Source organism: Suillus clintonianus (genome assembly GCF_016758775.1).
Source record: "Suillus clintonianus strain FC179 chromosome Unknown DEU56scaffold_202, whole genome shotgun sequence".
Classification (NCBI taxonomy): domain Eukaryota; kingdom Fungi; phylum Basidiomycota; class Agaricomycetes; order Boletales; family Suillaceae; genus Suillus; species Suillus clintonianus.
In genome coordinates this window covers 12041-33224 of record NW_024539426.1, presented here as the reverse complement: position 1 = coordinate 33224, position 21184 = coordinate 12041, and the positions used below count along the sequence as shown (strand labels likewise).

At 43.0% G+C, this 21184-nt stretch overlaps 2 protein-coding genes across 2 annotated transcripts; one reads left to right on the top strand and one right to left on the bottom strand.

Annotated features, from left to right (window-relative positions):
• Positions 1–8635: 8635 nt before the first annotated feature.
• DEU56DRAFT_749766 (uncharacterized protein) lies at positions 8636–8857 on the top strand (the record flags this gene model as incomplete). Its single annotated transcript, XM_041349461.1, has 1 exon — positions 8636–8857. A coding segment is annotated over one exon (222 nt), but the record flags the coding sequence as incomplete, so codon positions are not given.
• Positions 8858–17924: 9067 nt separating this feature from the next.
• On the bottom strand, positions 17925–18835 carry DEU56DRAFT_762279 (uncharacterized protein; the record flags this gene model as incomplete). Its single annotated transcript, XM_041350663.1, has 4 exons — positions 17925–18072; positions 18231–18386; positions 18426–18572; positions 18651–18835. 4 exons carry the CDS (start codon positions 18833–18835, stop codon positions 17925–17927), a joined length of 636 nt encoding a protein of 211 aa, XP_041200889.1.
• Between the last annotated feature and the right edge of the window lie 2349 nt (positions 18836–21184).

Below are 21184 nucleotides of genomic sequence, written 5' to 3'. Positions count from 1 at the left end.
AGTGTGGTGCGCCCGAGACAAGGAAGTGGGCGGCGGCTGACGATAAGGGCTCTTCTGAAGGTTGATAGACAAGTCTTAATCAGACAAGACAGAGGATAGACAATAAGAGTGATGATATAAGCACTTGGAGCACAACTAGGCAGAAAACAGATAGTGAGTCCAAGTAAGGGAAAGTAAGTAAGTCCAGAAACATCTGAGTCCTCTAGATATGTAAGTCACTACATGCACTGTCAGGGTACTGAGATGTAAGGGAAGCGGATAGGCTGTGCAGAAGCGCATAGGGAAGCAAAAGCGCATAGGGAAGCGGATATGTAGTAAGTCTATATGTAAGAGACCCTGGATGTGGTCAGCGACAGAGATAACAGTGGGAATACACCAATGGAACCGGACAGACAGGACAGGACATGGGAGGATATGCCGAGTAAAGTGCTTGTGTGCGGAAGGGTGCACAAGTGCTGCATGTCTCTCTATGGCTGTGCTTACCTGGGGATAGGGATGAGGTCGATGTATAAATGGGGGGATACAAGCCTGTAGAGATATTACTCTCTACACCGTTGTGGGAGAAATCGTAGAAGTCCACTATAGTGATAGTGTACCGATCCTGCTGGGTGCAAGAATAGTAGTCGACCCAAGGGGATAGCTCTGAGAGCAGTTCCTCAAGTATGAGCGAGGGGAACAGTGAAGAAGGAAGTGATGCGCTGAAGACAGAACAGCTGGGTATGCGAGGAGATGCGGAGATGCGTGGATGCGCGGAGATGCGAGGTATGCGGATGCGGAGAAACGAGTGGATGTCTAGGGGGTACCAGGTATGCGGAACGGGTAGGGTACCAGGTATCAGAACAGGTAAACGGGTAGAGCAAACTAGGTACCAGGTATATGCAAAGACGTGCAGAAACCGCCTTGCAAAGGAACTCAACTAGGACTAGCAATAGTCAACTGTCAACGGCGATGCGAGCGTTCGCGCGGGATGAGAAGGCAAACAAGTGATTGCTCAAGCAAAGAAAGACAAGGTAAGACTAAGCTAGTGACTCCACAACACACAACCAGAGAGAGGGAATGTAGGAAAGTGAGGTCCGTACGAGTCTGCGATGTAGTATATAACAGAGTCCGTAAGAAACCGGAACCGTATAAGCGGGCGCATATGCAAGCGAAGTTGGAAGGAGATACATGTAAGTTATGGTACGCGGCCTCATGTATGGGAACTGATATGTAACTGGCCCTGCGAACGGTTAGGAATGACTAACTAAGAATGAGAACGCACCAGTGAGGACAGACGGATGCAGACAGGACATGGATGGATAGTGCGTTGTGATGCGATGCGATGAGTGCGTGGATTCCGCAACCTCGTGTGATGGTCCGCAACGGCCTGTGGAAGGTATGTGTGACTTCGTCCAGTAAGGGGAAATGGTGCCGTACGGGGCTGCAGCCCAATCGTCTCCTACACTGTGTCAATGGGTCAGATCTGAGGGACTTGGCTTCAGCTTGTGCGCTGCGCCTCTTACCCAAGTACGTGCCCCTAATTCATGGGGGACAGATATTGTTGGCTGGAGCAGGATGGCTTGGCTGGAGGAGATAGAAAGACTACCCGAAGGTAGAAATGGAGGGTTTAGCCTTAGGAATATAATCCTGAGACTCAGAGGTTTGGCCAGGAAGTATAATCCCAGGAGCCGAGAGGAACACAAGGAAGAACTGAGTCTAAGATGATATTTGAACTGAGTATGTACTACATTTTACACAATATTATATACTATAGGAATATCCAACGGGGACATAGGTATTGAAGTTCCGGGTCAACATGAAGTTGACAAGCACAAGGAAAATACTATAGGGGTGATTGAGGATGAAGTTAGATATTAACTGTCAATGAGATCCAGGCATAGGAGATATGATTGAGAGAATGGAGCCAGATATTAACTGTCAGCGAGATCCAGGCATAGGAGATATGATTGAGAGAATGGAGCCAGATATTAACTGTCAGCGAGATCCAGGCATAGGAGATGTGATTGAGAATGGAGCCAGATATTAACTGTCAAACAAATCCAGGCATACAGGGGTCAGAATGAAGGGTACATACAAATGGGGTAATGAGGGTAGAAGCAGGGACAGATATGAAATCTGGACCGGGCCTGAGGAACTGGGTGGACCGGACTGGACGAGAAGATTCAGGAACAGGATATGACATGGTGATTAATTAGACTGAATTTGCAAGATATTTAAAGCTGATTCTAGTCAGCAAAGAAAATATATATCCTATACTAAATGATATATAAATAGCTAGGATAATTAATGTAAGAGTAGAGTAGTCAAAAACATCAAACTTGTGTAAAATGTGATTTGTCAAGTTATTATTCCTATATAAGGATCCTATAGATATCCTTGAGTATCTAGGTAATAGAGAGAAAGGGTGCACTATACAACAAAGTCTTGTCCTATGGTTCTAGGCTCCTAATACATTGTTCACACTATTAAATAGATGATAGGTATCATATTCCAATGGCTTACTACCTATAAATTGGCATATGTAAATAGATTTTGTATATATACCATATCTATTAATGTAGGGCGCTTCAGGGGGTTAAATACAGGTGGAAATCTCTTCATATATAATCTGAAACATAGTCTGAATATACTAGAATACTTCCCTGTCAAAGGGGTAAAAATACAAAAATGTTCTAGATCTTAACTTATTTTATTTTGAATGGTCCCTGGAGAAGGAGACACATAAAAAACAAAAAAGTGGTCTATTATATTGTATTATACATGTAAATACCAAACTACTACTTATATACAAGGAGCCTATTGTAGTGTAGTGGCAAAGTTACAGTAGGGTGGAGAGGGTGTGGGAATCATGAATATTGTGGAGATTCCCAAAATGGGTGATGTTTTTGGTGTTATGAGAAAATTCCCACAGTAGGTGGCCAAAATTGTGAAGCTAGGAAGTATGAGAATATTGTGGGGAGTGACCAAAAAAGGTGGTGTGGAGGAATTCCCACAATAGGTGGCCAAAAATGCAAAAGTATGCTGGGAATAACACATGCATAGCTGAGATTTTGTAGAGGTACTGGCTTTGCCCAGGAAGGATGTATCCATATGTGTGGACAATTAAATTCAATGATGTATTAGGGTTTTGGACTAATAAGCCAGTTTGAAGATTATTTTCCCCCACTTACAGGTGATGGAGGAGCATACTATTGTCTAGTGATGTTCCTTCTCAATGTTCACTCAAGCATATTAAATTTTGCAAGGCCAGTACTAGAAAACAGCATGAATTTTTGGTACTATATTTTAGTTATTGATAACTCTCCATGACTGCAACCACTACTCTGGTTGTAGACCACACTGTTTTAGACAACAATGGCTCCTTCCAAACTCCTGCCTTTGATCTATTTTCATCACCTTAAACACCAGTTCCACCATTCACAATCATCTGCATACAAAATATGGTCCACACAAGAAACAATATACCCTCAAATTCTCCACTGCATCTCCCACAGCTACTGTATCCACTCACCCCTTGGCAACTCAGATCTCTATTGATTTATTTGTTATTAATCAACATGCACCTGACTACAACTTGATCCACTTTCAATGTTATTGGCACTCACATACTATATGGGAGACCATCAAGCGGCTCTTCCCAAGTGGTCACAAGTCAGCATGAGAACATGGTCGCTCTTGTTTCCATGGGGTCAAGGTGGATAAAGCAGACAGTATAGAGGGGGTTTGTGAGGAGTATTATGATAGAATACTAGATTCTGCATTGCATGCTATCTATATCAAGATAGTGTACTCAGTTGCACACACAAGTGTGAATCAACACCTAGCATTACCTGTATCAAGATAGTGTACTAGTGTAATAAACTATAAGCATAGGTGAACAAAACAGCAAACTAAAGATATACTAACCTCAGTCACAGACACAAGTGTGAATCAACACCTGAGGTTTGAAGCACATATGAAAAGGAACTATATCCTATTGCAGGTAGATAGAGAGAAGGAATAATGTGCTATGCACATGATATAAGTCTGCCAGACATCAGACATCTAGTGGTGTATGAAAGCCATTCTATGTAGCCTGTTGGTGAGGACTACCGATCTGGATGAGTGTGAGTATAAGTGCTCGTCCCAAGGGGATTGCTACTGAAGGAAACTCTCCACATTAAATATGCAAAGGAATCAACCCTACAGGCTTATGATCTAGGCAGCTGATGTAGAGGTGGAAAGAGAGAGTCTGACGAAAATAGAAACAGAACAGGTGTCTAGTGGTGCGACTGTGACTTGCAAGGTTTCAAGGTCTCAATGTAACGAGCTACCGGCAGCGATCTATAGAACAAATAATGGTTGACTGGGTATGGAAGGGGCAGGAATGTAAGGACCATACTAAAATCTGTTTGCAGGACAAAAAGCTAAGGGGGCTTGATCACACGATCTTAGTCCAAGGGAGTAGAAGGAAGTGCTATTGTCAGAGGCCAACCTGACTATTTATCATGATCTGTATGAACTCAGAATCTCCTAAGTGGTAGCGGTAAGTACAGGCGAGTCCGTAGTGTAGTAATATGTAATAATAGCAAGTGGTGTGCGAAATGTAAATCTCACAATGGTATATAGAAAATAGCTACCAATAACCAAATACCTATGTGGGTCTTGCTTAGCCTAAGGCTAGTTCGACCCTAAAGGGGCCTGCTGTCTGATATAAGAATGATAGTTAGTGTCTTTAGGTCAAGAAAAAAATAATCCGAAGGTCAAAACATCAGGTCCTAAGCAAATCAGGTAGTCCAATGTGCGGGAAAGTGTGGGTCCAATGCGCAGGAACTGCGGACTCAATAGGTGATAATGGTATGGGACTGGCAATGAGTGGATATCGTTAGGAACAGATGAGAGGAATCAGAATGGAGGAATGGCAAAGGTTCCGACTATAAGGAGCAGGTAACCAGGTGTACTGGGCAAGGTCTCAAGCTGTCAAGGTATCATGGACCAAATGTATTAGAGAACTCCCCTCTACAGAAAGGTAAGGTCATGGTGAGAGTCCCTTCCTATATAACTAGCTACATAGAAATCCGGAGTCCTATAGGCGAAGATAGTGGGTAGTCCAAAGGTAAGACATGAGGCACTGCAGACTATGGGAACACATGTAATAGCGCTGTCTATAGTGTCAGTCATGAGAATAATTGACTACTCACAAATGGAGATACATAGGAATGGACTAGACATAGGGATAATGGGTGTCCAAAGGGTATCGGATAGTCCGAAGCGCAGGAAAGTAGCGGGTCCAAAGGTGTGGGGTATTGGGTTTATTGGGTTATCATCGTGTCCAATGCAAGTGACATCGGGTATAGCGGGAAATGGATGGGAAGTGCGCTGGTGTCAAATACCATCAAAATAGATGACTGTGAGGCTAGCGCTAGGATTTTTGGTACAGCGGCCTCGTGCAGGGAAACACACATGTAATATGGACTGTAGATGATCAGAGTAACAAGAAAGGACTAATAACGCACCAATGGGAATGAGTGGACAAGGATAGGACATGGACAGAAGGGATGCTGGGATCTGTGGTGGTGTCCATAGGGCAGGATTGGTCTGTGAATATCTGGAACAGACAGAAACATAAGTGACTCAGGCAGGATGCGCTATGTGGGCTAAATCATGCAAAGGTGACTATTGTGAGGCTACAGCCAGATTATTTGTCACAGCAGGTAGCTACTGCAGACTATCAACTGTAAATGAAATTGAAACATATCCAAATGAGACATTGCACTACAAGATAACATGTTGGGCTGAACTACTTGCTGGTTCCAATGTATCGCACCAGGTGTGCACACATTGAAAATGAAGCAGAGCAGAAGAGGCAAGCAAATGCTACTATGGAGCAGCAGGTGAGCCCTTTGCAGATGGTGGTTATGACACTGACTAATGAGTCCTTATAGTTGAGGACATTGCGTCATGTTGGAGAATTATTCTGAGAAGGCCCATCTGCATCATCTACCTCTGACACTGACCAATGGCGGGGATGGAGTAGCTTTACTTCAACTTTTTGTGCAGCTAGTACAAGGACAGCAAGACCTTAGTCAAATTGTTGTGTAGTTTCTATCTCAGCCTTACCACAAGTTCTGGCGGCAGTGCTAATACTTCCATCAGCATCAATTGCGGAACCAGATGCTTATAATGGGAAGTACAAGATGTTTAATATGTTCATGAGCCAACTCTTTCTATTATTCTCTGGCAAGACATCGGTCTATGCAAATGACCAAATGAAAATAATCACAACCCTATCCTTCATGAAGAAGGGGTTTGTAAGTATGTGGGCAACCAACATAATGAAGCAGTTGAGGGAAGGCACTCTTATCTTTGTGACTTGAGTAGCATGTACTATGGACTTAGTACTCATCTTCGGCTCATCGAACAAGGAACTCATTGGGCACTCGGACTCAGACTACGCTGTGGATTGAGACAATAGTAAGTCCACCAGTACTTATGTCTATCAACTATTTGGAGGGCCCATTAGCTGAAAAGTCTCAGAAGCAATCTGTGGTTGCTACTTCGACCACAGAGGCTGAGTATATAGGTCTATTGAATGCTTCACGTGAAGCATTATACCTAATTCAACTTCTACACAACTTCTGCCTCGACCCAGATCTCTACAATCCCACACTCTTGAAGAATCCAAGGTTTTACGAAAGAGCCAAGCACATTCACGTCCACTACCATCTCATCTGTGACCTCGTCAACACAAACAAGATCAAACTCCAGTATAAATCCACCTCAGAGATGATTGCTGATAGTCCTATAAAGGTGTTACCTTGCCCAGCTGGGATCCAGCACATATACTATGTATGATATTGTATCACTGTCAAGAGTGCTAAATATGACTTTTGTTAATGCTATCCCCTCCTTCTGGACCTAAACAGATTATTATAGCTTTCCATGAGAATATAGAAGGATGATGTCATTGTTTGTGTGAAGGCTGTCTGGGCACACTGCTTATTAAGAGAGACACTACCTACCTTTACTTATTATTTAATGTTATCATATCAGATGATTTAATTTTGAATGAAACACTTAGCCAGCAGGTGGTGATTATATCGGCATAATCAGCTCTAAATAGTTGCAAGACTTACTGAACAAAATCAATCTCATGCTATCCTGTATTATTTTCTGCTACATTCCTAGATAGCCAGAGAGACAAGCAAACACCTCCAACTGTTCAAATCTGCATCTCACTTCTGTTCTTGAACCTAACCTTTAAAAGCCCTTCAGACACATTGAGTGTGAAAGTCTGCTGCCGCTGCCGTGTCCATTTGATCCCAGCTCTTATTCACCTATTTTATATTTTTTCTGGCAGTATGAACCCTTGAGCAGGAAGGCCATCATCAACTTGCCATCATTGCTCTTTTCTTTTGTGCCCAGCCCTTTTTACTTTTTCTTTGCAATGTGAACTATGAAATAAAGCCTACCATGCCGCACTGAGCGAAAGTGATTCCGTGTAGCCTGTGAGAGTAGACTACCGATCTGTATGAGTGCGAGTATAATAGCTCGTCCCAAGGGGATTGCTACTGAAGGAAGTCTTCGCAATAAATGCGAAGGAATCAATCTGACGGGCTTAAGATCTTATGCGGGGGATGCGCAAGGGGGAGTCCAGTGCAAGGAGAGGCTATCCAGATGGAAGGGGTCGGATGGGTATGGATATCTAGTGGTATGATCTTCAGGGTATTGAGGTGGCAAGGTTTCAAGGTGTCAAGGTTTCAAGGTCTCGAGGTAACGAGCTACCGGAAGTGATCCGTGGAGCGGAACGAAGTCCGTTGCAGTGTGGAAGACTAAGGGGACTTTTTGATCACACGGACTTAGATATAGAATCCAAGGGAGTAAAAGGAAGTGATATTGGCAGAATATGACACAACTATTTATCATAATCCGTAAGAACTCAGAATCCACTAAGTGGCAGTAGTATAGGCGAGTATGTAGTGCAGTAATATGTAAAGGATGGTAAGCGGCCTCATGTATGGGAATGTACATGTAATACGGACTGCTGGTTGATTAGAGTGATAAAAGGAGACAAATGACGCACCAATGGGGATGGATGGACATGGATGGACATGGATGGACATGGATGGGTCGGAACCAAGGGCAAGTGAGGGAATCTGTCGCAGGTATCGTATCCGTTAGGTGTCCAGAGGGAACAGATGTCAACGGAAGAGGCCAGATGGGTGTGGACACGAATACCTGACCAGGTGAGCTCCGGATCTTGATTAAAGGGTGATTGTGAGACCAGCGTCGGAATGGTTGGTACAGCACATAGTTTGCATCCCCCCACGCCTTTTGCAATCTTGCCATGTCTTTCATGAGGATCATCTTATATCTGTTGAAGCGTATCTTGCCACGCAACCTTTACCATAGTGTGCGTGCAGCGTATGAACCATATACCCTCTTGTCATCCCCTGTTCTGACATACCCAATAATTCACAACTTCACTCTCATACCAGCAACCCTAACAACAGAAAAGATCTCATACGGCGCATTTAATTACATTCTTCAGTACACCTTTAGCACAATCAGCACAGGCTATACAATCTACCCCCAGTATCCTGTAGGACACGAGTTGATCAATTTCATTACCACATTTCTTATAATGGTATAAGTTAGCCCCGTCTTCTTTGTGGAGGTCAAACCACCCAGTGACGCTAACAGTGCTTTGAAAAGGTATGAAGTAGATGATCAAATGAGGAGGAGGTTTCCACAATTGCATGGTCAAATACAGGTATCCACCATGTATGGGATGAGCACACTGGGGAGGAACATGTGCTTCTATGAGATGGAAACAGCAATGGGCCACGTATCCCCGGTAGCAGGTTGCACTGATTAGAACTTGGATTCAACCTCGCCAGTGGGGTGGGAGAGGCTTAGGGCCGTGGACCATAATGCCCATGAGAGTTTGCAATGTGCCCGCCATACACCAGTGACACATGACAATGGCACTACATCATTTAATTGGTAAGATTTGCCACGTATACCTCGATAACATCATTATTTAGTCGCAAACATTGGAGGAACATGAGGCCAATTGTCCGCCAAGTCTTACTGGCCCTGCATGCAGTGTCATGCATGGTATGCTGTTCATGCCATGACATGCGTGCTATATAAAAGATAAGGAAGGTACAATAAACTGTACTCTACCCTATCACAAAGTGACCCTATCATTTTGCTTTGATTCATCAGTCTGTTTTCTGAAGTCTTGTTTCTTGTGTTTTTTTCTGAAGTTTTGTTTCTTGTGTCAGACTCATGAATTTCTATGCATTTCTATTTTGTTCTGTGACCTTCTCTATTTTTCTATTTTTCTTGGCTTATTCATCAGACTTTCTCACTAGCTGACTGATCATATTTGTAATCATGTACTGACAATGCTCAACAGAGCTTCTCCTCAGATAGAGGTCCTTCCCTAACAAACATTGCCAGCTCTCGAGGCATTACACAAGGCTTGGTTATCATGTTCCATAAATCCAAAATATGAGGCCTTTCATATAGCATTGAATGCTGCTGTTGAGAAAATCAAGCAGTATTATGATCGAAGTTCTGAGAGTGAGGCATATATCATGGCTATGTGTAAGTTAAGTTCACTCCAGCAATTGATACACTCATTCAATCAAACTTTCTAGTGCTTGACCCTTCCTAGAAGGATACCCATTTCAAGAGATTTTTTGAGCAAGACCTTACATGCTAAGGCCCTCAAAGAAACCGAGAGAATAGTAAGTGCAAACACTTGTGAAGGTCATTGACTAATGTCCTCGTAGTTTCAGGAACATCATGTTGAGCTATATGGTGAACACGAAGCTCCTTCTTCACCCAAAATGAGAAAAGTAGGCAAGGTAAATGCACTCCTTTGCAAGTTATCCAGTGACGAGAGTGAAGGTGAACTTAAAGAATCATCTATTGATCCTCAATCACCATAGACAAGGGAGTTTCACCTTTACCTTAAATATCAATGGATTTAGCTGATTAAGCTCAAAATTAACAGCACAATACAACATCTTTCAGAATAACAGACAGGGTAAAAGTCTATGATTCTGGGTTGTAAAAATACTGCTCTAAGTCTAAAGGCTACTATATTTATACTGCGTCACAAGTATAGCACATGTGATATCTAAAATAAATGGAGACTATCAGTGGAGAATGAAGATATCATAGATAAAGGATGTGAGACATCCTAACATAGATGAGTTGTTGCAATGTGTTAAAATGAAAAGGTGACATAGGAACAAAAATAATCTAGACTGCTGGGTGCCTTCACTTTAACCATAACCATTACAAATAGCATATAAGTGAACCTCACTGTAGTATTACCCCGACTATTACACAGAAGTTCAGAATCATGTCGGATCTGATGGAATGGTAGGTTGCACCTGGTACTAATGCTGGAGATAGTCATATGATCAACATAGGTGCAGGATTCAACAATGCAGGTCCCAGTGCAAATACTTCCTATGTCACATGCTCCAGCTTTGTCTGCATCAATACAGTCAATAATGAGGCCTAGGGTTAGGAGGAGGAGGAGGAGGACAATGATAACAATACTAGTGATGGTTGTGGTACTAGTGACGATAATCATAATGATGAAGACTGCGACAAGCAAGAAAAAAGTGATGATGATGACAACAGCGGGAGAGTAGAGGACTACAGTAGCAGCACTGCAGCTGCAATGTCCACTGTCGCACAAGGCAGGAGGGGCAGGTTACATTTAATATTGTGTGGTTAGTCCAGATTACTGTGAATACCAAAAAAACTTCTCAACTCTTTTCTCTTAGACACTAATGTTGTAATGGGTAGGCTGCAGAGAATAATTTGACTCGACTACACTTGTGGCTAATGCTTCCTTCATTAGATATTGATAGGGATGATATTGTGTCTCCATGAGATCAGTACATTATTTATAGCCAAAGTCAGGCCATTAACACTAGATGTAGCTCTTGACATCAACATATTCATATTCTAGTTGTTCTCCATATGCTGATCCAATGATGGACAGAGGGGTTGCCTGATGGATGTCTAATTTATCTGGCAAGATCTAGTTGGCTGCAGTCTAACCTTCCAGCTTGTGAACAGCTGACTCCAGGTCTGAGGCACTGATGCTGGAGGTGTCTTTACTGATACAAGATGATAACATCATAACTAAATGTAGCAGCTACTCTGATTTTTGAGAGTTGAAGCAATGTGTCCGTCCAGGTTGTCCTCATGCTCTGTGCTTCAAGAAGTCAAATCTACACCCCTCTGTCAATGATCTAAACCTGAGTGAATTTTGGTGTCCCCCATGTTAGAGCCGCAGATGCTCCAGTCCACTACCAGTGAGTCAGTTATTACTGAATCCTGAACTTATGGGTGACACCGATTTGTTGACAGTACTCAGTGGTTGCATAAGGTGCCTACCTTACTGGCCAAAATCACACCTACCGCCCACTGGTGTTTTACACCATTGCCTTAAAACTTGATAGATACCTGGAGCATCTGTTGTGCTGTCAGTTGGAGGAAGAATTTTCACCTTGCAAAAACATAGTGAGTATTATTTCAGTTAACCTGAGCTGATGCATGACTGAAATCAAATATGTGCTAGTTATAGTGCAACAGCATTAAACTGGTTACTGGAGCTGCATGTCTGCCTAATGTCTGTGCCCGTGTCTGTGATGTCCTAGCCTTTGTAAAGGCCAAATGACAGACTGATTTGTTAGTTCTGTTAGACTCACACAGAATACGAGAATGGTGAGCTGGTCCACAGGTTAACAAACATAGAAATACCTGAACTCAGAATGCTTTAGAGGTGGGCCCAGGCTAATTCTTCCTATTTTCTTTTATTACCCCAGATCTCAGGTGTTCCACCATTACTTGGGCCTGGAATTGTGGAAGTAGTTCCTGGACATGATTGCATAATAGGAATGATTCTGGTCTATGGTCCAGCATTCACAATGCACTTACATTATGAGACAATCAAGTCACTGGTCTCCAGGTATAATTCCCCCTGCCTCAGGGCTTTTTAATGACATTAGCGAATTCAGCAACCATCTGTTGTTCATCATTAGATCCACTACTCATTTTGTTAAACTCTCTGTGGTCATGCCCTTCATGTTGAGGGTGATCATATAGGTCTATATTCATCAAATGCCTATTGAGCTAGCCCTGGAGCAGGAGATCATCCACTGGACTTTGCTGTCCCATACTCTTGTGGTGTTGGTCTGTTGGAATCAATCAAGGCATCTAATTAGCCAGGGATACATAATGTCTACTCCTTCTGGTTGTATATGGGGCCTTCCTTCTGGTGTGGTAATCATTTATGCAATCCTGAGCCTAAGGACACCAAAGCCAAATGATCACCTCAATAAGATATTAACTTCTTGAAGTTCTGGTGCAACCACTGTGGCTGGGATTCCAGTAGTTACAAACCAAAATCCAGCTGGCTTCATCAATTCTCTTCCTATGCTTCTTTGTTTTGTCATTATTTTCCACTCACTGTGGAGAAGAAGGATTACATCTGGCTGGACTTCTCATTCATATTAAGTGCCCTGGAGCATTCATATGTTCATGTTTTAAATAATATTGCACATTTGCTGCCCCTTTCTATATGTCAAATAATACAGTTTTGTTTTCTATACAGCAAGCATATTTTATATCCAGAGAACATCTACATAGTGATCCTTAAGCGCAAGGTGAAGTATAACTAGTAGTCCAGTAGTTATTATGTCCACCACATCATGAATCATCAGTCAATAAACATATCCTGAGCAATTACAAGGTTTGTCCATAAATAACTTGCTTGGGCAGCTTTATTAATGAGAAATTCACTATCAGCCATATCATCACATCCTAAAACCATGACTATGCAGAAAATTATGACAAAAAGTGAACCAATCATGACCTGAAACTACTGAAGTATTAACAGAAAATCAGTAGATTACTGAGCATCACCTTCAAGTGAAGTCTGAGTCAAAAGTATATCTAAATGCAAAAAAAATGTAGAAAGTAGTGAATGCAAAGAGGAGGCATCTATGTGACATCTATATTTACATACTCAACCATATATAGAAGCAACTAGTAAAGAAGACAACTTGTGGATTTGACCAACATCATGTAAATGTAAATGTGACATAGTGTGGCAATTATGCAAATTGAAGAAAAGATATCCAGGTTGCCTGAAACCCAAGATACTGAGATCATTATCAAAGCCATATTTGCATAGAATAGACTGCCCACAATGGAACACCTAAGTGTGTGTTCTGGTAGATATATCTAGACAAGCCCTCCACAAACCACCATTATTTAGAATACTAAGATAGTTTGGAGACCTCAAAATAAAATTCTGTATCTATGAATCTAATGGCTTGCCCAGAGCTGTTTAGGTTCTTGGGGTCTTGGGCTTGTCTAAGGAAGTCCTGCTTCCAATATTGTGTGTTTCCTTCATTCATAAGAGAGACAATGTAAATGATCTTCTGTTTATCTTTGGTGTAGATCTTATCGTTGATATCAAGGTGTGCTATGTAATGCTGCAAGTATCCTTCTAATTTGTCTCTGTCCCCATCGAAGGTAGGGTCTTTATTTCAATGAGTTTCAATTGTGTCAACATTGTGGAGTCTAATGGGGGTATCAGAGGTAGAGGTCTTAGGGAGAGTGCTTGGACTAATGGAGTGAGATGGGAGGTCACGGTGTCTTCTGCCTTTCAGGGGTGTTCTGTTCTTTCTTTATGTCAGACGACACTATTGGTGAAGTCTCTGGTAAAGAACTTGAATTTTTTATTACGACTGGGATAAGTCTACTCTCAAGAGTCGATAATAACTCGTCAAGTTGAGAGGGTAGTTCTCTATAGATTGTAGAGGATCAAGATCAGTTCTGACTAGCACAAGTGTCAAAGACTTGTCTAGAGTTCTTAAGTCAAAAGGCTACTAAGTTAGATTCAAGTGAGGAATGCAATCATAAGTATTGCTACTTATATAGTACAAGAAAAGCACACAGACCAGGCTAGTAAAGGTACAGAAATAGAATGCATAGACATCCTGAGAGTGTTCATGCAAGCATGTTGATAAGCAGTCAAGATAGCAAGAATAGGTACAAAGAGAAAAATGTATGTGGGTAACACATGATAGTGATTGTAACAAGCTCCACAGCTGCACCTTCTTATGCATTTTGTGGAACATTGTCTCCACCTATTTTGGCAGAAGCTACATGTCAAGCCTAAAATCTTTGATGACATCCTGGATTTAATCTCTGACCACCCTATCTTCTGCAACAACTCACACAACCCTCAACTTCCTGTGTCTATACAGCTTGCTATTTTTCTCAACCCTGCAGGCCACTACGGTAATGCCATATCAGTGGAGAATGTGGCCCAATGGGCAGGCATTAGTATTGGATTGGTTGTGAATTGCATCAACTGTGTTATGGTTGCACTGCTCGACCAGCATGACACATTCATGGGTTTTCCTACTCCTGATTCAGAGAAATTTGAGTGTACCTGGGAGTATGCAGCAAATACTGTTTGCCCTGAGTGGCAGAATGGTATTCTAGCCATGGATGGTTCTACGATTAATATTTATCAGAGACCTGGTTTTCACGGTGAAGTTTTTTTTGATAGGAAGTCAAGATACTCCCTTGGCTGTTAGGTGTGTTTCCTTTTTTTCTGTCTCCCATTTGTAATTAAATTAAATTATAGGCCATCATTATGCTCCATAATCTGCTTATAGTTGACTATGCTCTTGGTCACCCTGGAAGCATCCACAATGCCTATGCTTTCAGATCCACTCACATTTATTGAGAACACACCACACTTCTTCCAGGTGACCACTGGATCTGGGCAAACAGTGCATATCTACTGGAGCCCTGGTGCATCCCCCCTTTCAAGAAACCCCGCAATGGCAGGCTCACAAAAAATCAAAGGACATTTAACTATCACCTTTCTCTGGTTTTTTTTCTTCTTTTGCATTTTATTTGTGATTTAAAATTCATTTGGATCCATGTTTGTGTAGAACATACATTTGCAGCTCTCAAAGGGCGCTTTCAATTTCTTAGGGACCTTCAACGGAATATTCATTCAGAAATGACCTTCATACAGCCGTTGTGGGTACAATGAAAAGACTTGGAGGAATCTGCTCCGATGTGAGGGCGATATGTTCGACCTCTAGGGGAAACTGAGTCGGGCAGAAGTCGGGCGACTAAGTGCGCTCAAGGCGCGGGAATGCGTGAGGTAAGCGGAGGGTGCGGGAAATGTGCAGAATGCGCGGAGGCGCGGGAAGGTCGCGCTCGTAAAGTGCAAATGCAGAAGGATGTCTAGGATCGTGTATGACACGAGGAATGGATCTCAAGCAAATGTATTATGGATATAGACTGATAAGGGAAGGAGAGTATGACTCCTCTCTATAGATAGGTGCTCCCTAAGACATAGCACAAACTGCGGAACTCTACTAAGGGTGATTGCATAAGTCCGGAACCTTCTGTCAGAAAGCCCAGTAGATATAGAGGATAGCTAGCGAAGAGCGAGCAAAAAGCGTCCTAAAGCGGCCGAGGAGCGCGGAAGCGTGGGAACGCGGCCGAGGAATGTCACAGATGTATGTAATGAGACAGTGGCTGTCAGAAAACCAATATATGTATGTAATACGCACCTATGGACCGAATAGACAATGGATGGATGGATCAGAGGAAGTGCGGGAAAGTGTGCACTGAGCGCAAGCGCGGTGTCATGCATGGTATGCAGTTCATACCATGACATGTGTGCTATACAAAAGATAAGGAAGGTATAATGAACTGTACTCTACCATATCACCAAGTGATTCTAGCATTCAGTCTGTTTTTCTGAAGCCTCGTTTCTCGTGTTTCATTTCTCGTGTCAGACTCAGGGATTTCCATGTATTTCTATTTTGTTCTGTGACCTTCTCTATCTTTCTATTTTTTCTTGGCTTATTCATCAGACTTTCTCACTAGCTGACTGATCATGTTTGTAATCAGGTCATGTGACTGGGAAATAAGGTGATTTGTAAGGATTCAGCCTGACTCATCATGGTTTGTAAGACTTGCAACTGTATTTATAATCTTCTTAGTAACCAGGATGACTCAGCTCACCAAAAGGCTTGGTTTGTAAGCACAATCTTACCAATCCATGAGATGACTCATGCCTTTGATTTATCATGCTTTGTAAGAAAGCACTGTATTTATAATGTATTTAGTAAACAAGCTGACTCAGCACACCAAATGGTATGGTTTGTAAGCACATTCTTACCAATCCATGTGATGAATCATGCTTAGTAATCTGGCCTCCAAAAAGGTATAAAAGAAGCCCATTTTACACCTGTGAATATAGCTTTCCACTCTACACATAAGTAAGTGCAGGCCATTGGTGCCTTGAAGACATTGAAACTTCCCACTTAAACCTATCCCACTATTTGAGAGTGAGATTAAGGCAAGACATAGTCAAAGTGCCGGTGAAGTACGATTTAAGTTAAACTTCCACTCTAAACCTATCCCACTATTTGAGAGTGAGATTAAGGCAAGACATAGTGAGGGTGCAAGTATCATTTCAACAAAGTAACTTCAAGTTATATGATTAACTAGGTTACTCACTATTTCTATTTTATTGAGCTAAGCTCCACGTATACTTAACGAATACCTCTCTTTTTTACGGTTAGAGAGACACGAAACAGGAGAACACGACAAAGTTGAAACAGACTTTCATAGGTTGAAACACGACCTACTAGGGTGAAACATACCTATCATATTTCTATCCACGACAAATCCACAGTTGCATTTCTATATAGTTTCTTCAAACAAATAGAGGTAACTTGTTTACTCTTTGACCACCCACGAACAACACATTATCAACCGAGAAGTAAAAAAAATCCGTTGACCGTGGACTTGAGGAGCTGGCAACATTTAGTCTTATGAAAGTGTAGTTGTGATTGTCACTGCATTTTTACACGCTTCTATATAAGACCCTCAAGTAACAAGACAGCGGGAAGTGCGCAGAAGGTGCGGAAGGTCGTGGGAAAGTCGTGCCCACCTGTAGATAGGGATGAGGTCGATGTAGAAATCAGGGAATACGAGCCTGTAGAGATATCACTCTCTACACTGTTCATTGGATTCAATGTTGCCTAGTCCTCCATAACATGATCATACAGTTAGAGGAAGCTCGAGGATGGAACAAGGATAGTAGTACGGTAGAATGGGCCCATCAGCAGGGTAGAGGCATGATAGATGAGGAGTTCAAGGCCCCTGATGGTAACCAGGTGGTTGGTGACAGATTGTATGAGGGCATTCCGGGTCAGGCTTGCTGTGTGAAGTTGATGGACTTGCTATTTGACAGTCCTGCATCAAGGGCACAGTGCAGAGAAAGGCAGGAAATCAATCAGAATCACACAGAATCACAGAGCACACAAGCACACAAGAGACATAAGCATGCAGTATTCATAAATAAATAAAATTGGTAGCATACTATTGTGATACATACTAGATCAATAGCGAGAATGTCAATCAGTCAAACAACACCACCAGAAAAACACAAGATGCACAACAACAACTAAAAAAAATGTGATGGTGACATATAGTGTACAGTGCATAGCACGAACCCTCAAGACCCACCCATCATTTGATGATACTCCATCTTAAGGTGCAGCAGTGCTACCTCCTCAGTATATACCTTCATTGCCAACTTGAGCTCCTCAGACTGTGCCTCATAAAGACGGATCTCAGCATCATTTGCCTCTTGTAAGCATTAATGAACAGTGGTGGCATTTATATGCTCTTGCATTCACTTGGTGGTAAGGAACCGGTGTTCATTTTCTTGTTGGGTGAGATTAAGTTTGGCCATGTAATGATTGTTCTTGAGTTCCGCATGAGACACTTTGTCACTCCAGTCCGACTGGAGACTGCTGATTTTGTTGTTGATGAGGTCAACTTGGCTTAATACGCTAGATTGGGCCTTCTTTGACTTCCTCCCCTTTCCCTCGGAGGCCACAGGTTGCGATGTCAGAGTCATTGACATCCGGACTGATGGTGTTGACATTGACAAGGACCACAAATGTGAAGACCCAAGACCCGAAAGCGGTCTGAGTGACCCTGCACTTGAGCATTGTGTAGGGACAGGCGCGCCAAAGGCAGCATGACTGTTGCACAGCATCATCTCTGGCTTCTGAAGGAGGATGAATTTGGAACATGGAGGGGGGGTGAGAGGGGGTGAAGGGGAGGATGGAGGGAGTTGATGCTCGTGTGCAGACCTGGGACTGTTGAGGTCCGTGACGGGACCACTCATGTTGAGGTCATTGCCATTATTGTTGGTGCCATAGTCATTGCTGCCATAGTCCATCCCCCCATCCTCACAATTGAGGGGGGAATGGGACTGCTGCTGGTCAGGGTAAGAGTAGGGTTGAGTGCTATGGCCAGGATGGGTGTAGCCGCCATATAGGACATACTATTTGCCATAGGTAGTAATGGAGGGAGTTGGCTGGGTGCTAGAAGGAGGGGGCTGCTGGGTGTGAGGAGGGGGCTGAGCGCTAGGCTCATAGCCTCTGTTGGACTTAGTGCTTGACAAGTGTGACTCAAAAATGGCCAAAAGGTGGCTGAAACCTTAAATCATTGGTGTACATACAGCAGTACAATTTTTGTGTAGTACGCTACGGGTTTGTCAACCAATTTACCATGTTTCAGCAACTAAAAATTCTATAGCCCCCATACTGAAAGCCGCTATAGTTGGTGCCGGAAGGGAGGTGAGAACTTGGAGGAGGGGGCTGGGCACTAGGTTCAAAGCCCCCATACTGAGAGCCACTGTAGTTTGTACTGGAAGGAAGGTGAGAACTGGGAGGAGGGGGCACACAGCCCCCATACTAAACGCTCAAGCCACTGTAGTTGGCACCGGAAGGGAGCTGAGCAGTGGGATGAGGGGCTGGGCACTTGGAGATGGCTGGGCACTTGTAGATGGCTGGGCACTAGGGACATAACCCCCATACTGAGAACTTGAGGGTTGTGCATTTTTGGCCACGCTGTGCTACACAAGTGAGAGATAATTTCTGGCATGGTCCACTCCTGGAACCAACGAGAAATACTTGCTCTAACCGGGGCCATGTGGGCTACACTAAAATGCCCAAATCATCCCACAACTGTCCTCCCCCTTCTCCCATACTTTTTTGATAAGATAGGCCTCACTCAAACACCACCAACATCACGTGACATGACAACGGTGTGACTCTCACTGAAACTTTGTGGTGTGTAAAAGGTGAGTGCTGAGTGCTGAGCCTGAGGTGAGAGGGTACAGACAATAGAAAGGTATATATAGTAGTAGCAGTATAAATATATATAGGTGCTTTAATTGAGCTCGGCGAGATCATTGAAAACAGACAGTAGGAGAGTGCGATGACCACAATACTTTTTCATCGCAAATGCAGCTTGCTTGCTGTTTAAACTCTTATGGTATGTGTCCATAAAACACAGTGATCATGTAGTAAACCTGTACAACATAATTTAATTAAGAAAGTAATATAAAGATGAGTGTTACTCACTTTCACATTGATACAAGTGGAACAGCATCAAGAGAATGAATAATGTTCCGCATGAGCACTGCCTTGGATGAGCTCAGTGGCAATTGTGGCTAATGGTGCTTGGCAAATCCCCAGCACTGCTCGATGAAGTTAGTGTTGTGCGGGCTGGGCTTGGGCTTGGGCTTGGGCTGGGCTGGGCTTGGGCTGAAGCCCGGGCCTGACATAGATTGAGTACACGACAACGAAACACAACTACTGAAGTTATTCTAAACTCTCTATGTCAATATTTACCATGCTATCTTCACCTGACTTCTCGTGGCACCCATCAAGTGGCTCATCATCCTCATCTGCAGGATTTTTGGTTAATGACAAAGGTCCTGACTCACGAAAGACCAGGTCATGACGAAGAAGGCACTTCATTACCTGTAGTGCCTCAACGACATCCCCTTTGAGACAGTTGCGGTGCTTTGTAATCGTTAGTGTAGCTGAAGAAAATGCCTGCTCGCTGGATACCAACGAGGCCATGATTCCTAAGAAGTCGTGAGCAATAGCTGTCCACACTGGCCTGTACCTCATTGCATTTAACTTTTGATAGTAGATTTAGTATCTTCATTGAGTGAATGAATGAAGGAATACATACCCTCCACCACTGGACAATGGACTGGTTTTTGGCCAGCTGGTCAAATGTATTGACATAGTAGTTAAAGTCTTGAAGCCAGGGTTTCCGTGAAGTGATGGCTGCAGACAGAGTATATGAGGTTGGTGTGTCGTTGTTGTCGTTGTCATTGCTAAGTTCACGCAGAAGCCTCAAAATTTTGATTCCAGACGTGCAACCTTCTTGACTGGAGCGTATTCAGCATCACCATGAATCTGTGTATAGTACTCCTGAAACTGATGATAGTTAGATTGTTGTCATAGAAATCCGCTGGAATACTCACAATATGTTCGGCATTGTCGAGAGCCTCTTGTTGCAAATCGTCGTCCCAGTACTTCTTGAAATGGTTCATTTTTTTGTTAGGATCAAGTACTGTTTTCAATCAGTCATTAGATAGCCATAGGACTAGGTAGGAATGCATGAAAAACTTACACATTGCCATTATATGTGTGTCGGAGTCCCCAGTCTTCTTGTAGTACAATGTGATCTTGTCGATGGCAGCTTGAAGTGGTGCTTTGAAGCAAGCGTACTTTGGCCGTGCGAGTCATAAGCTCCAAGCTTTATGTAGTGCCTCGAGGGCTGGGATCGCAAGGTGCAGGCTTGAGTTTCGATCCAACGAAAATGCTTGTTGAGCATTGTCGGCATACTTTAAATGGGGCGTGAATGTTATCATTGAACATTTGAACACAAGAATGCAGTACACTCACAGCGAGAAGATCAAGGAACAACTTAACATGTTTCCATTTGTCGTTTCATAGCTCTAACTCGCCAATCTTCTTCCACTTCTCCAGATTGGGCTCCTTAAGGCCCATTTCGTAGATAAATGTGTTGATGTACTGTAGGTGACATGGTCAAATTTTAACACTGCAAACACATTAAGACATACCTTTCGCTGAGTTTCTGCATGCTCTAACATGATGTATGTTGAAGACCACCGGACCGGCATGTCGAGCACCAACTGCAGGGGACGTTCTGCACCTTCTCAGATTTGAATTTCCTTGAAGAGCTGCTTGCGCTGGGCCGACAACCGCTCCTGTTTTTT